We start from the raw sequence: 13270 nt of genomic DNA on the forward strand, positions 1-13270 counted from the left end.
CACCCCCACCCCGAGCTCGGGGTTTGGGGATTTGGACGCTGAGGACCCTGGGCCACTCTCCCCCACATCTCCCCGTGGGAAGGACATACAGGAGCCAGGGGGACGGTTCAGCTTTTATTGATGCACCGTGGGTCTGCCTGGCTCCCAAGAGCCGGGGGGGGCAGGAAGGGGGGCACGGGCGCAGAAGCAGACCCGCCGCGTCTGTCCACAGCATGGCCTCAGTGCCCGGGGGTGCTCAGGGGCCGTCCTCGCCCCCCGCGTTGCTCAGCACCGAGCGGATCCAGTCTACGTAGAGGGAGACGCGAGCAAAGAAGTCGGGGTACTGGCGGGTGGCGCATCCCCGGATCACAAAGGAGTCCACGCCCTGGATGACACCGTTGCAGATCAAGGGGCCGCCCGAGTCCCCCTGGGGAGGGGGCAGGTCGGTCAGTCGCTCAGGCCAGGCCAGCAGCCAGACGAGGCTACCTCAGGGGAAGGGGCCACGTAGGGGTGAGATGTTTCCAGCCTAGAATTTTCTTTAAAGTATGTGGGTGAGACAGGGAGGGGAGGCCCCTCTGGAGGAGAGCGGGCATTTATTGGCCCCCTGCTATATACCTGGACCCAAGAATTCTGGGTGTGGCCCCCGGAGTGGGGCTGGGGCACCTACCCAAGGTGGGCTGTGGGGTGGAAAAGCCCCCAGACCCATGAAGGCCCCGTCACCCCCTCACGATGGGTGTGCTCACCTTCCAGATGGTGTGACAGAGGCACCCGCCTGCCTGCCCTCCCTCCCTCTCCCGGCTGTCCCTGCAGCCACTGAGCTGCAGCCCCCAGTACATACAAAACAGATGCCAGCGCTGCGTCGGGGCACAAAGGTGCACACGTTCTGTCGCCGGCACAGGAAAGTGACCACGGTGACGTTGAGCTCCTGCAGGACCTGGGACAGCGGCTCAAAGGTGCCCAGGCGGCCCCAGCCCATGGCCAGGCACTGGGTGCCTTGGGGCAGCATCTGGTTCTGCTGGGGGAGCTGGGCCACTGCAACCTGGGCGTTGAGGGTGGCCGGGCGGTCCAGCTGGGGCAGAGGGCGATTGGTGGGCAGTGAGTCTCCAGGACCCGCAGCCACCCATGGACGATTATCTCAAAGTGCCTCCTTCAGGCTGTTCCCTCCACCTGGCTCTACCTCAGGGGTCACCTCCTCCAGGGAGGCTGCCCTGATCCCCCTCCAAACCTGCCAGGGCTCAGTTTCACATTCCCCGAGGCCAAGAGACTCCCCTTTGCAGCATTGGTCACTGTTGCATTCATTCACTTACAAAGCACTTATTGAGCACCAACTGTATGCTTGATCCTGGGCTAAGCCCTGGGGATCCTACCTCTGCCTTCTGGGAGCTGATCTTTGGGGCTGGGAGGGGCCAAGAAGAGAATGGCAGGTGGCACAGTCAAGGGAAACATAGCCCAGTGATGAACAGTGTATGGGGGAGGGGTGGCTGTCACTCAAGTAGGGTGAGGGGAGGCTTCCCTGAGGAGGGGAGGCTGGTGCCAAGGCTGAGGGTATCTGGGAACAGCGCAGGGAGCAGGGAGGGGACACAGCCGGGCAAAGGCTGCGGGCGGGGCATGGGGGCATCCCGCGTGCTCAGAAGGTGGTGACTGGCTCTCTCCCCACCAGGCCGTGTCCCACGCCCGCCGGGGCTCCTGTACGGTAGGTGCTGGAAAATGAATGAACAGGGGTCCCTGGGCCCTGCTGGCCCTGCTGGCCCCGCCCACCCACCTGCAGGAGGAGGACATCATTCAGCTTCTCCTGCGGGTCGTAGTTGTTCTCAAACAGGCGGCTGATGCCGAACCTCTGCTCGGTGGGCTCGGAGGTCTGCAGGCGGTGGGCCCCGAGCACCACGCTCACCCGCAACGGATTCCTGAGGGTCAGGGCGTTCATCGCTGGGACCCCGACCCCCCCCACGTGCCCCCCACCCCCGTCCTGAGGCCCAGGGTGCAGCCCCTCGGGGACTGCCCACCGTCCCAGGAGACCCCCCCCCGTCTGCATCTTGCCCCCGAGGGTTGAACCCCTGGCTTGAGCTAATCCTCCTGGGGCATCAGGGGGTCACATCGGGCTGGGGAGCAGGGCAGGTGCCCGCCTAGTTTGGGATGAGAGGGTTGGGCCGATGGACGGAGGGGCTGAGACCAGTCAAGCGGAGGCAGGCCGCGCCTCGCCCCCTCGGACCCCCGGGGCAGCCCCGCGCCCCCTCCCTCGGAGCACCGCCCCCTCCCCGGGCAGGCCCGCACCGCGCAGGCGCACTCACTCACAAGTTGCTCAGGCAGTGGGCTGCGGTCAGCACGAAGCGCGGGTGGATCAAGGTCCCCCCGCAGAAGTGGTTGCTGGGGAACAGCTGCAGCGACGCCATGTAGGGGCGCGAGTGCGGCTGGGCTTCCCGCCCGCCCACTATCTCCGCGGCCCGGGCTGCACCTGGGGACGCCGGGGTCAGCGGCCGTCGCCTTGCCTAACGCCCTCCGCGGCTCCCTGGACGGCGGACCGACCCCACCCCACCGCCCCATCCCCCGCCCAGGGAGCCCAGACGGGGGTCGGGGGACGAGGGCAGAGCCGCTGTGTGGCCTCCACCAGGCCTGGGACCCCTCAGAGCCTCCGTTTCCCCATGTGCAAATTGGGGGTCCCATAGCAGCACAGGGGGGCTGGGGGATGTGGAGGGAAGAGGCCTGGGCCCGGGACAGTTAGCGCTGGGGAGAGCCCGGTGGTCATTATCATTATTATTTCTGAAGGCTCCCAGGAAGCAGCGGCGCCCAGTCCTGGAGGTCAGGAGGGGGAAGACGCTGGCAAGATGACCCGTCTTGCAGATGGACAAACTGAGGCATGAAAAAGCCTCATCAGGATGAGGGCGGAGGGGTTCCCTCACTCCGGTTTTTCCTCTGACACGTGCGTCATTCACCCAGTGACACATTCGTTCGTGCGTGCACACTTACTGAGTGCTTGCTGGGTGCCAGGTGCTGTCCAGGGATTCTGGTTATATTGAGTCCCTAAGGACACATCCCTGGGCAGGAAGGACTAGGTTTTGCCCATTTTACAGATGCGGAAACAGAGCCGCATATCCCAGGCCCCCCCTTTCTCTCCTCCTCCCTTCCCCTTGAGTCATTCATCCCAAGCAGCCAGCCGAGCCGGGTCCTGCTTCACTTTCCCCATCTGAGCCGTGAGGGCGTGGGACAGGCAGACGGACGGACGGACGGACTTGGGCCCCACTCACCGCCCAGCAGCACAGCCAGCAGCACTGGGGCGAGGGCAGGGCTGGAGGGTCTGCAGCTTTGGGTCATGGTTGGGCCGTGCCCCCTGCCTGCCCGCCCCCTCTTATAGCCCCAATTCAGGGAGGCCATTAGGGTTGCCCCATATCCGGGCTGGGCGTCCCCACTTCCTCCTTCCAGCTCGAGGGCTCGGGAGCTTGGGGGTCAAAGCTGCACCCCAGGGAGCCTGCAGGGGCTTCAGACTCAGGCTCGGGGTCCCGGCACCCCCAAGAGATGTAGGAAGCTGGCTCCCACCCACCCAATGCTGGGGGTCCTCTGGACAAGGGGGCTTGTGGCCACAGCCCTCACAGTGACACGCACCCCAGCTTCCACACCTCCAAGGGGGCACTGCCTGCCCCCAGAGGGTCCCTGTAGCCCCAGCAAGGTGAGATGTGGCCGACGTGTGCAGGGGTGGGATGAGTCCCACTCAGCGGGACAGAAAAGGGGGTGAGGGTCTCAGAGCCCTGCGCCTCCTGACACCCACAGGATCATCTCTCTGCCCTCACTTTGTCTGGGGGATTCACTCTTCCCTCTAAGGCAGAGCTCTCACCTGGGGCGATTCCTCCCCCAGGGACACCTGTGGTCATCACGACTGGGGAGCTCCTGGCATGCAGTGGCTGGGACCAGGGATGCTGCCCCACATGGGAGGGGACAGGGGGAGACTCTGGTGCCGGGGAGACATTTATTTATGTATCTATTTATAACTGACTCATTATTATGAAAAATTTAAACCTACAGAAGCATAGATAGAGGAGCTCACGGAATTTGGGGGCCAAAAAGAAAGTTTTTAAGCTTTTCATTTTGAAATCATTTCACGCTTACAGCAGTCCGCAGAATTCCCGGATGTGCTGCCCCAGCTTCCCTGGGGCCACGTCTTGCACAAAGTTTGCCCCCTCACAGGCCGCCTGGATTTCACAATCAGCCAGTCTCTGGTCCAGGATCCACCCACCCCCCCGCCTCCCCGAGTCTCCTGGGCTCTGGGGCAGCCCCTCAGCCTCTCCTGTCCCTCGTGCCGTGTCCTTGGTGGCAACCTGGCGGGTTTTGGGGGGAACGTCCCTCCGAATGGGCTTGTGCGGGGTCCCCACACGGAGATGGGGTCTGCATACCGAGCGGCGGTCCCCAGGACGTGGGGCATCATCTCTGAGGTGCCTGCGTGTCCCTCCCGCCGAGTCACACTTTCCCCTTTGGAATGAATGAACGTCTCTGAGGCAGAAACACCTGCTCTGAGTTTTGCCCACCAAGGACTCCTGGAGCAGCCTGCGTGCCTCACTGCTTCCCGCCCCTCCTCCTGCAGGCGGCTGCCCCTCTGCCGATGTGTTTTTATTTTTTATCTTTTAAATTTTATTGAAGTAGAGTTGATTTACAATGTTGTGTTAATTTCTACTGAACAGCAAGGTGACTCAGTTATACATATATATATATATTCTCCCCCCCCCCGGCTTTTTTTTAATTAATTAATTTGTTTTTTATATTATTTTCCATATTCTTTTCCGTTATGGTTTATCCCAGGATAGTGAATATAGTTCCCTGTGCTATACAGGAGGACCTTGCTGTTTATCCATCCTATATATAATAGTTTGCATCTGCTAACCGCAAACTCCCAATCCATCCCTCCCCCACCCCTCTCCCCCTTGGCAACCATAACTCTGTTCTCTATGTCCGTGAGTCTGTTTCTGTTTCGAAGATAAGTTCATTTGTGTCATATTTTATTTATTATTTATTTATTTATTTTTGGCTGTGTTGGGTCTTCGTTTCTGTGCGAGGGCCTTCTCCAGCTGCGGCAAGCGGGGGCCACTCCTCATCGCGGCGCGCGGGCCTCTCACCATCGCGGCCTCTCCCGCTGCAGAGCACAGGCTCCAGACGCGCAGGCTCAGCAACTGTGGCTCACGGGCCTAGCCGCTCCGCGGCACGCGGGATCCTCCCAGACCAGGGCCCGAACCCGTGTCCCCTGCATTGGCAGGCAGACTCTCAACCACTGCGCCACCAGGGAAGCCCCTGTGTCATATTTTAGATTCCACGTATAAGTGATATCATATGATATTTGTCTTTCTCTTTCTGACTTACTTCACTTAGTATGATCATACCTAGGTTCATCCATGTTGCTGCAAATGGCATTATTTCATTCTTTTTTATGGCTGAGTAATATTCCATTGTATAAATGTACCACATCTTATTTATCCATTCCTCTGTCGATGGACATTTAGGTTGTTTCCATGTCTTGGCTATTGTGAACAGTGCTGTTATGAATATAAGGGTGCGTGTATCTTTTCAAATTATACTTTTGTCTGGGTATATGCCCAGGAGTGGGATTGCTGGATCATATGGCAACTCTACTTTTAGTTTTTTGAGGACCCTCCATACTGTTTTCCTTAGTGGCTGCACCAACTTACATTCCCACCAACAGTGTAGGAGGGTTCCCTTTTCTCCACACCCTCTCCAGCATTTGTAATTTGTAGACTTTTTGATGGTGGCCATTCTGACCGGTGTGAGGTCAGAATTCACACCTCATTGTATTTTTGATTTCCTCTTCTCTAATCATTAGTGATCTTTTCATGTGCCTGTTGGCCATCTGTATCGCCAACGTGTTTTTAAGTCACACATCAGCCCAGTCACTCGGGAAAGGCCGCAGCCCTGGGTGTGGCCCTGACATGTCTCCACAGAAACCCGGGGCTGCTGTGCCTTTTGCTTTCAGAACTGGTTTTTCTCGTTTGACAAGAACATCTCTGCGGACTGGCACTGTCCGGTCCAGCGGGGCAGGCTGCTTGGTGCCTCGGTTTCCCCACCTGTACAGTGGGGTGATCGTACTAATAGTCCCTCCCCCGGGGCGACAGCAGGAGGATTTGATAAGTTGGAGTATTGGAGTGTGTGGGCGCACAGTGAGGTGAGGTGAGCACAGGTGCCAGCCCTGTCGCTGCCACCCCACCACTCCCTTCCTTTTTCTGCTGTGCTTCTCCCCATCTCAGCCCATCCTCTCGGCGGCTGGGCCGGGTCAGCATGTGCCTCTCTCAGATCCAGGCTCTTCTGGGAGCAGACGCGGGGCGGGTACACCCCAGGGTCCGGAGCCCCTCGCCTGGGTTCACATTCTGCCGTGCTTTGTGATTCTGGGCTGGAAACGCCACCTCTCTGGGCCTCGGTTTCCCCATCTGTTAATGATGGGGAGTCATGAGAACAACCCCACCTCAGGGGCTGACTTCCCTAATACAGATAAGAGCTTGATGAACCATCAGCTGATGAAAGGGGGTACGCACAGGGGAGCATCACTCAGCCCTGAAAAGGAGAGAGACACTGACACTCGCTACAGCGTGGACGGACCCTGAGAGCACGATGCTCAGTGAGAGAAGCCAGACACAGAAGGACACACAGTGTGTGATTCCATTGACGGGAAACGTCCAGAACAGGCAGATCCACAGAGACAGAGAGTGGGTTCCTGGTTGTCAGGGGCTGGGGGAGAGCATGGGGGTGAGTGCTCTTGGGGACAGGGCTTCTTTTCAGGGTGGTGAGAATGTTCTGGAATTAGAGGTGGTGGTTGCACAACCCTGTGACTATACTAAGCGCCACTGAATTGTTAAGTGGGTGGTTTGTATGGTAGGAGAAGTACATTTCGATAAAGCTTTAACTGAAAAAGAAAAAGAAACACACACACACACAACCTTGCTAGGTAACTGCCCACGGGGTCCTGGCCGGAAGCTCTCACCCCCCAGGGAGCCTCCCGGGGTGGGGGTGGGGTGGGGAGGGGAGTCACAGCATCAGACGAGACAGGGGGATGGCCCGGGGTCCTCCTCTCTGCTCCAGGCCTGGGGTGGGGGCAGGCAGGTGAGTGCAGGGCTGGGGGGCTGCCTGAAGGCAGAGGCTTGGGAAGGCATGGGACTGGGTGGGGAGCTGGGGGCACCGGGAGCCCTGGGGGTTGTAACTGGGAGGGAGGGAACCATCGGGGGCCTCTGGGGGTTGGGCCGGCTGGTGGAGGGGAAGTGGGGCTGGAAGCTGTGGCCTCGGCCCCTTCCCGCTCCAACTGTGGCTGGTGCAACAGGCAACGGCCTCGCCGGGAACACGGGCTGGGGCGGCGTGAGGGGGCAAGCGGACCTGAGCCGACCCACCCAGGATCGAGGGAAGGAGGGCGGGAGAGGCTCAGTCTCTGTGTCTCTGCCTCTTTTTCCTCTTCTCTCCTGAAAAAAGAAAAACACTCCTTTCTTGAGGGGGCCAGTGTTGGGGGCTCCAAGCTGGGACCATATGCTCTTGGACCCCAACGCCCTAGGGCCTCAGTTTCCCCATCTGAACAATCAGCAGGCGGGGCCCCTGGGACCATTCTGGGCTCCTGAGCCGCTGACATTCCTCTCTGGGCCTCAGTTTCCCCTTCTATAAAGCAGGACCCATTCTGAACCCCCAATTCCACTCCTGGGTACAAACCCATGGCACTGAAAATCGATGTTCAAACAAAACGTGTACACAAATGTCCACAGCGACGTGATTCACAATAGCCAGGGTGGAACCAACCCAGATGACCATCGACGGACGATGGATATACATCCCTCCACACCTGGGAACATCACTCAGCCGTGAAAAGGGGTGAAGCACTGACACTCACTACAGCGTGGATGGACCCTGAGGACACGATGCTCAGTGAGAGAAGCCAGACACAGAAGGACACACGGTGTGTCATTCCACTGATGGGAAACATCCAGAACAGGCAGATCCACAGACACAGAGAGTTAGTGGTTAGTGGTTGTCAGGGGCTGGGGGAGGGGGAGGAGAGGTGACTGCTGATGGGGACGGAGCTTCTTTTTGGGGTGATGGAATGTTCTGGAACTGGACAGCGGTGAGGGTTGCACAACCTAGTGAAATACACTAAAAACCACTGAATTGTTCCCTTTAAAAGAGTGGATTTTATGTTATGTGAATTTCACTGCAATAAATTATGAAAAACAAATAAACAGACCCGGGACCCACAGACCAGGCCTGTAGGATGGAGTGAGGGCCTGGCACACAGCTGGTGCCCAATAAGCGCCAGCAACGCCAGTGGTGATTGGAGCTCCCTGGGCCTCGGGCTCCCCATCTGTAAAATGGCTTAATGGCAACACAACTAACCTCAGTGGCCGGTGAGTGTGGGCCATCGCTGGGGGCTTCTGGGGCAGTGATGGGGTGGAGGGCGCGCGGTCAGGGCAGGGGGCTCGGGACCGCACAGACCCCAAGACCACCCGGCTCGGGGCAGAGCGCCGCCCCTTCGAGCCCCTCCCCTCCCCTGCGTGTTGGGGCGTCAGCAGGGCCGCTAGGAGAAGGGCAGAGCTGGGCATCTCCATTTTGGCCCCGACGCCGGCTGGGCTGCGCCTCTTCCACAGCTGTGTGCTACCCGCCCGCCCCGGGCTTCTGTGGTCTCCCCACCGCCAGCCCGGAACACTGGATCCTTTGCAGCCTCTTTCTCTCGAGCCACATGGCAGGACCTGTTCCCGTCTCGTGCAAGGTGACACGTGGGCAACCCCCAGGGCGGCACCTGGTTCGGATGCCCGACCCGTCCCTGCCACCCCACCCCCCCCAAGACGAGACACCGCAGATGGCAGGCTTTGTGATCACCCCCCTGGGTGAAAAGCCCACCTCCCAGGAGGCCAGCGGGCATTTCTCACGCACTGGGTGAGGGGCAGTGTTTCCACATCGTCAAGAGCCTTCTGTGTTTCTTTGCTGTGAACTGTTTACATCCTTGACCCACTTTTTTACTACTGGGCTCTAATTTTTTTCCTTACTGATTTTAGGTGCACATTATATGTATTATATTATAAATATATAAGATAAATATATACTATAAATATTAATGTATAATATTTACACAATGGATTTATTATATTTTATTATGTGTTATTAAGTATATATTTTTAAAAATACAAGTATAATATATAATAAATACTAATATATAATGTAATGTATGGTTTAATTTTTATTTTAATGAAACAATTTTATTTAGTTTAATAAACTATATTATGTGTATTGTTTTATATATCATTTATATAATTATTTTTATTATGTTTTGTATGTTATACGATTATGTTTGTCATGTTTTATATATCATTTATATAAATATATAAATACATATATATATAGTTTGGCTGCACCACGGGGCATGTGGGATCTTATTTCCCCCACTAGGGATCCAACCCGTGCCCCTTGCAGTGGAAGCGTGGAGTCTTAACCTCTGGACCTCCAGGGAAGTCCCTATAAAATTATATTTATTATTTAACATTTATATTTTAGTTCCTTTCATATTAGGCTCTTTAACCAATTCAAGTGGCAAATAGTCTAAGCCAGTTTCTCGTGTGTCTCTTGACTTTGCTGCATAATATGCAGCTGGGCCTCCGTATCCGCGGGTTCCACACCCGCGGACTGAACCAACCTCGGATTCAACCAACCGCAGATCAAAAATATTTGGGAAAAAAATTTCCAGAAAGTTCTAAAAAGCAAAACTTGAATTTGCTGTAGGCGGGCAACTATATTTACACAGCATTTACATTTTATCAGGTATTTTAAGTCATCTAGAGATGATTTTAAGTGCACTGAAGGATGTGCGTAGGTTACTTGCAAATATTACGGCATTTGATATAAGGGACTTGAGCATCCGCGGATTTGGGTATCCACCGGGGTCCTGGAGCCAAGCCCCTGCAGATACTAAGGGGTGACTGTATTCTCGACCAAAATGAGAGACGGTTAAGGGGGCCTGGACTCTCACAGATGTGGGTTCAGAGCCCACTCTGGCTGTGTGGCCTCAGGGTAGTCACCCAACCTCTCTGAGCCTCGGCGCCGCCTCCGTCAGGTGGAGATAACAAGAGCCCCTGGTCCTCAGGGCTGCGAGTGGATTCCGTGAGTGGAGGCCCCTGGGGTGGATGCCACTCTTGCCGGAAGATGTCCCTGCGCTCGGCACCCAGTCCCTTCCCGCCCCCGCAAAGCAGAAATCAGGTGCCGTGGACAGAATGGGAACAGATCTTTTATTAGAGTCACAACCGCGCGGGCCAGGGTGGGGCTGCGGGATGGAACAGAGGCGTGGGGGGCTGGGCTCCGTGGCAGCTCACACGCCCCCCACCGGCTGGGCTGGGGGTCCGTCAGGCTGGCGCACATCCGACTGGCTGGTTTATAACCGAGTCAATCCAGTCTCTGAAGAGTGCCACGCGAGCGAAGAAGTCGGGGCCCCTGCCGCAGGGCCCCCGGGACCAGGAGGCCACGCCGTGCGCCAGGCCGTTGCAGATGAGGGGGGTGCCCCCGTCCCCCTGCAGGGCGGCAGGAGAGTCAGGGCTTCCCAGGCCCAGCCCCCCTACTCTGCTCCCACCCAGAACCACTGCTCATGCCACCCGCAAATGCTGTCCCCGCCCCTGGCCCTTGGCACGTGCTGTCCCCCTGCCTGCACGCTTTTCCCTCTACTTTGCTGGGTTAACTCCTACCTGCAACTCAGGTCTCAGATGCCCCCAGGAACTCCGTGCTGCCCCGGGCTGGGCCTGTCCCGTGCACGCCCTTGTCTTGACACCTGACTCCCCCACCCACAAGGTCTGGGAGCCCCTGGCTCCAAAAGGGCAGACCCTACCCTGTCCTGTTCCCTGTCGTGTCTCCTGCCCCCAGCCCAGAGCTTGGCACTTGTCCTTGCTTTTCCCACCACCTGGAGCCCACCCCAGGTCACGCCCAGCCCGTACCTGGCAGATGCCGCCCCGGCGGGTAAGGACGCCGGTGCACACATTGTTGGGGCGACACTGGTCCGACGGGGTCACAGTGACGTTCACGACCCTTGGGACTCGGGAGAGACGCCCTTTATGCTGTCGGGTGCCCCAGCCTGCGACCTGGCAGTTGGTGCCAGCTTCCACCGTGGCATTCTGTGGGGGCAGTGGTACCACTGCCACAGCGCTGCTGGTGAGGTTGGCCTGACGGTCCAGCTGGGGAGGGAAACTGAGTCAGGAGAGGGCGGAGCTGGGGACCAGAGCCTCACGGGGCCCAGCTGGGAGCCAGAGCGGCAGCGACGTGAGTTTTGGTCTGTAAAGTGGTTTGGGTCCTGGCCAGTTTAGACAGTAACTGGCCGTGGGGTCCTGGCCAAGTGACTTTACCTCTCTGGGCCTCTGGTTCCTCCAGAGAAGGAATCAATCGTTCTTATCGCAAAGGTGGTTGAGAGACCCTGAAAGTGAAGAGCTTGCCCAGGAAATGCAGATAAAACAAGGCACCATCCCCCATCACAACTGACAGAAAATTTTTTAAAATCATGTTATGCAGTGTCAGTAATGATGTAGAGAAATGGGCAGTTTTAAATTCTGCTGGTGGGAGGCAAAGTTGGCCCAGCTCCTGTGTCCAGGATCCGGAGGATAGGTAAATGGATTGTGCACCTGGCTGTACGATTTAACCACAGGCTCCGTACACGTGGCTCGTCCCTCCTTAGCCCACCAGGCCGTCATCAGCCCCCCCACCCCTCTCCCCACCTGCAGCAGCAGCACATCGTTCAGGTTCTCTTGGGGGTCATAGCCATTCTCACTGATGCTCCTGATGGAGAACCTCTGCCGGGACCTCTCCCGCCGCCTCAGGTCGTAGGCCCCCAGCACCACAGTGGCAATCCCGGTGTTGCTAAGAGCAGGTGGGGGCAGACACCAGGCTGGGGCAGTCCTGGGGGCTTGTGGGGAAGTCCCCAACCTTCCACACCCACCCCAGGGCCCGGGCATTGATGGGGAGCAGGCTTGCAAATAAGGCAGGGAATTACTAGCCCACTGAACCACAGCCCAGGAGCCAAAGGAAGGACAGCGGTGATGGTCAAGCCTCCTTCCTTCCTTCTGCAGCCGTATCTCCCCTCTGTTTCCAGATCGAGACCCTCCTGGGCCCCCTTCCTATCCTGGGTCCCCCATTTCCCTCTCCAAGCCCCTCAACCCTTCCTAAGACCCCTCCCCCTTGCCAAACCCCTCCCCTTCTCACCTACCAGGCACCGCCCCCCCAGGAATCGCCAGAGCTCTCTCCCTCTCTGAGCCCCCCTCCCCACCCTGTGGCTCCCTCCTCACCGGCTTTGGAAGCAGCTGGCGGCTGTCAGGATGAAGCTGGGATGGATCAGGGCGCCCCCGCAGAAGTGCTGCCCTTGGGTCTGAATGGAGGCCAGGAATGGGAACTCCTGCAGCCGGGCCTTCCTGCCACCCACGATGTCCGCCAGGGGTGCCGAGCCTGGGGAGAGGGTGCATTGCAGCTCCCCCAGTTTCAGCCCCATCCCTGGGGAGACCCCGGCCTCCCGCCCCCCTGTTCCCCAAAAGGACAGGGGCCCACCCTCCCAGGGCTAGTCAGGGCCAGCCTGGCTGTGCGGCCTGGGCTAGGTCGCTTTCCCTCCCTGAGCCTTGAGTCCAGGGAAGCAGGGGCTGGCGCCCGCTGGTCCCTCCCACCAGGGCCTGTCCCCTGCAGCTGGACCCCTGCATAGATGGGGACGTCTGGCCTGGGGCAGGCACTCACCGGCCCTGGAGGTCGCCAGTAGGCCGGCCAGCAGGCCCAGGAGTCTGAGTGCCGTCATGACGGGGCCGCTGGGGGTGGCTGGGATGGTGGCGCCCTTATACCTGGGGCCTTGGCCATCGGCACATCCCCGACCCAGGGCCCGGCCCCTCCCGTCAGGAACAGGGGAAGTTGCCCAAGGCCTCCAGAGCCAACCACTCCTGGGGCCTGCCTGGGCCCTCCAACTGCCCATCCTGTGCCCCGTCCTCCCCTCTGTACAGTAGGCGACCCCTCAGATGTGGGTGAGGCTGACACCCAGCCGTGCCACTCACAATGGGGCCTCCACTCGGCTTTCCAGCCTGAGTGCTGGGGGTTCCACCACTGCCCACCTGGCCTGGGATTGAGTCCTGCTGGCTTTTGCATGTGTGTGTGTGTTTTACTGCTTTTTATTTTTTTTAAACAGCTTTATTGAGATATAATTCGAGTACCACACAGTTCATCTGTTTAAAGCGTGCTATTCCATTGTTTTTAGTATCTTCACAGAGTTACGCAGCCATCACCCCAATTTTAGAACATTCCATCACCTCAAAAGAAGCCCCGTCCC

The 13270-nt window shown here is 58.1% G+C and overlaps 2 protein-coding genes across 2 annotated transcripts; both read right to left on the reverse strand.

Moving 5' to 3' along the window:
• Positions 1-235: 235 nt before the first annotated feature.
• On the reverse strand, positions 236-3288 carry PRTN3 (proteinase 3). Its single transcript, XM_061189081.1, has 5 exons — positions 3222-3288; positions 2272-2431; positions 1742-1883; positions 818-1048; positions 236-406 (listed from the first exon to the last, which is right to left on the reverse strand). The coding sequence occupies exons 1-5, from the start codon at positions 3286-3288 to the stop codon at positions 236-238; spliced, it is 771 nt and encodes a 256-aa protein (XP_061045064.1).
• Positions 3289-4073: 785 nt separating this feature from the next.
• Positions 4074-12748, reverse strand: AZU1 (azurocidin 1). The gene is made up of 6 exons (XM_061189082.1): positions 12691-12748; positions 12255-12411; positions 11688-11829; positions 10917-11153; positions 10356-10499; positions 4074-4286 (listed from the first exon to the last, which is right to left on the reverse strand). Exons 1-6 carry the CDS (start codon positions 12746-12748, stop codon positions 4074-4076), a joined length of 951 nt encoding a protein of 316 aa, XP_061045065.1.
• Between the last annotated feature and the right edge of the window lie 522 nt (positions 12749-13270).

This window comes from Eubalaena glacialis, chromosome 4, assembly GCF_028564815.1.
Source record: "Eubalaena glacialis isolate mEubGla1 chromosome 4, mEubGla1.1.hap2.+ XY, whole genome shotgun sequence".
In the NCBI taxonomy this organism is placed as follows: Eukaryota; Metazoa; Chordata; class Mammalia; order Artiodactyla; family Balaenidae; genus Eubalaena; species Eubalaena glacialis.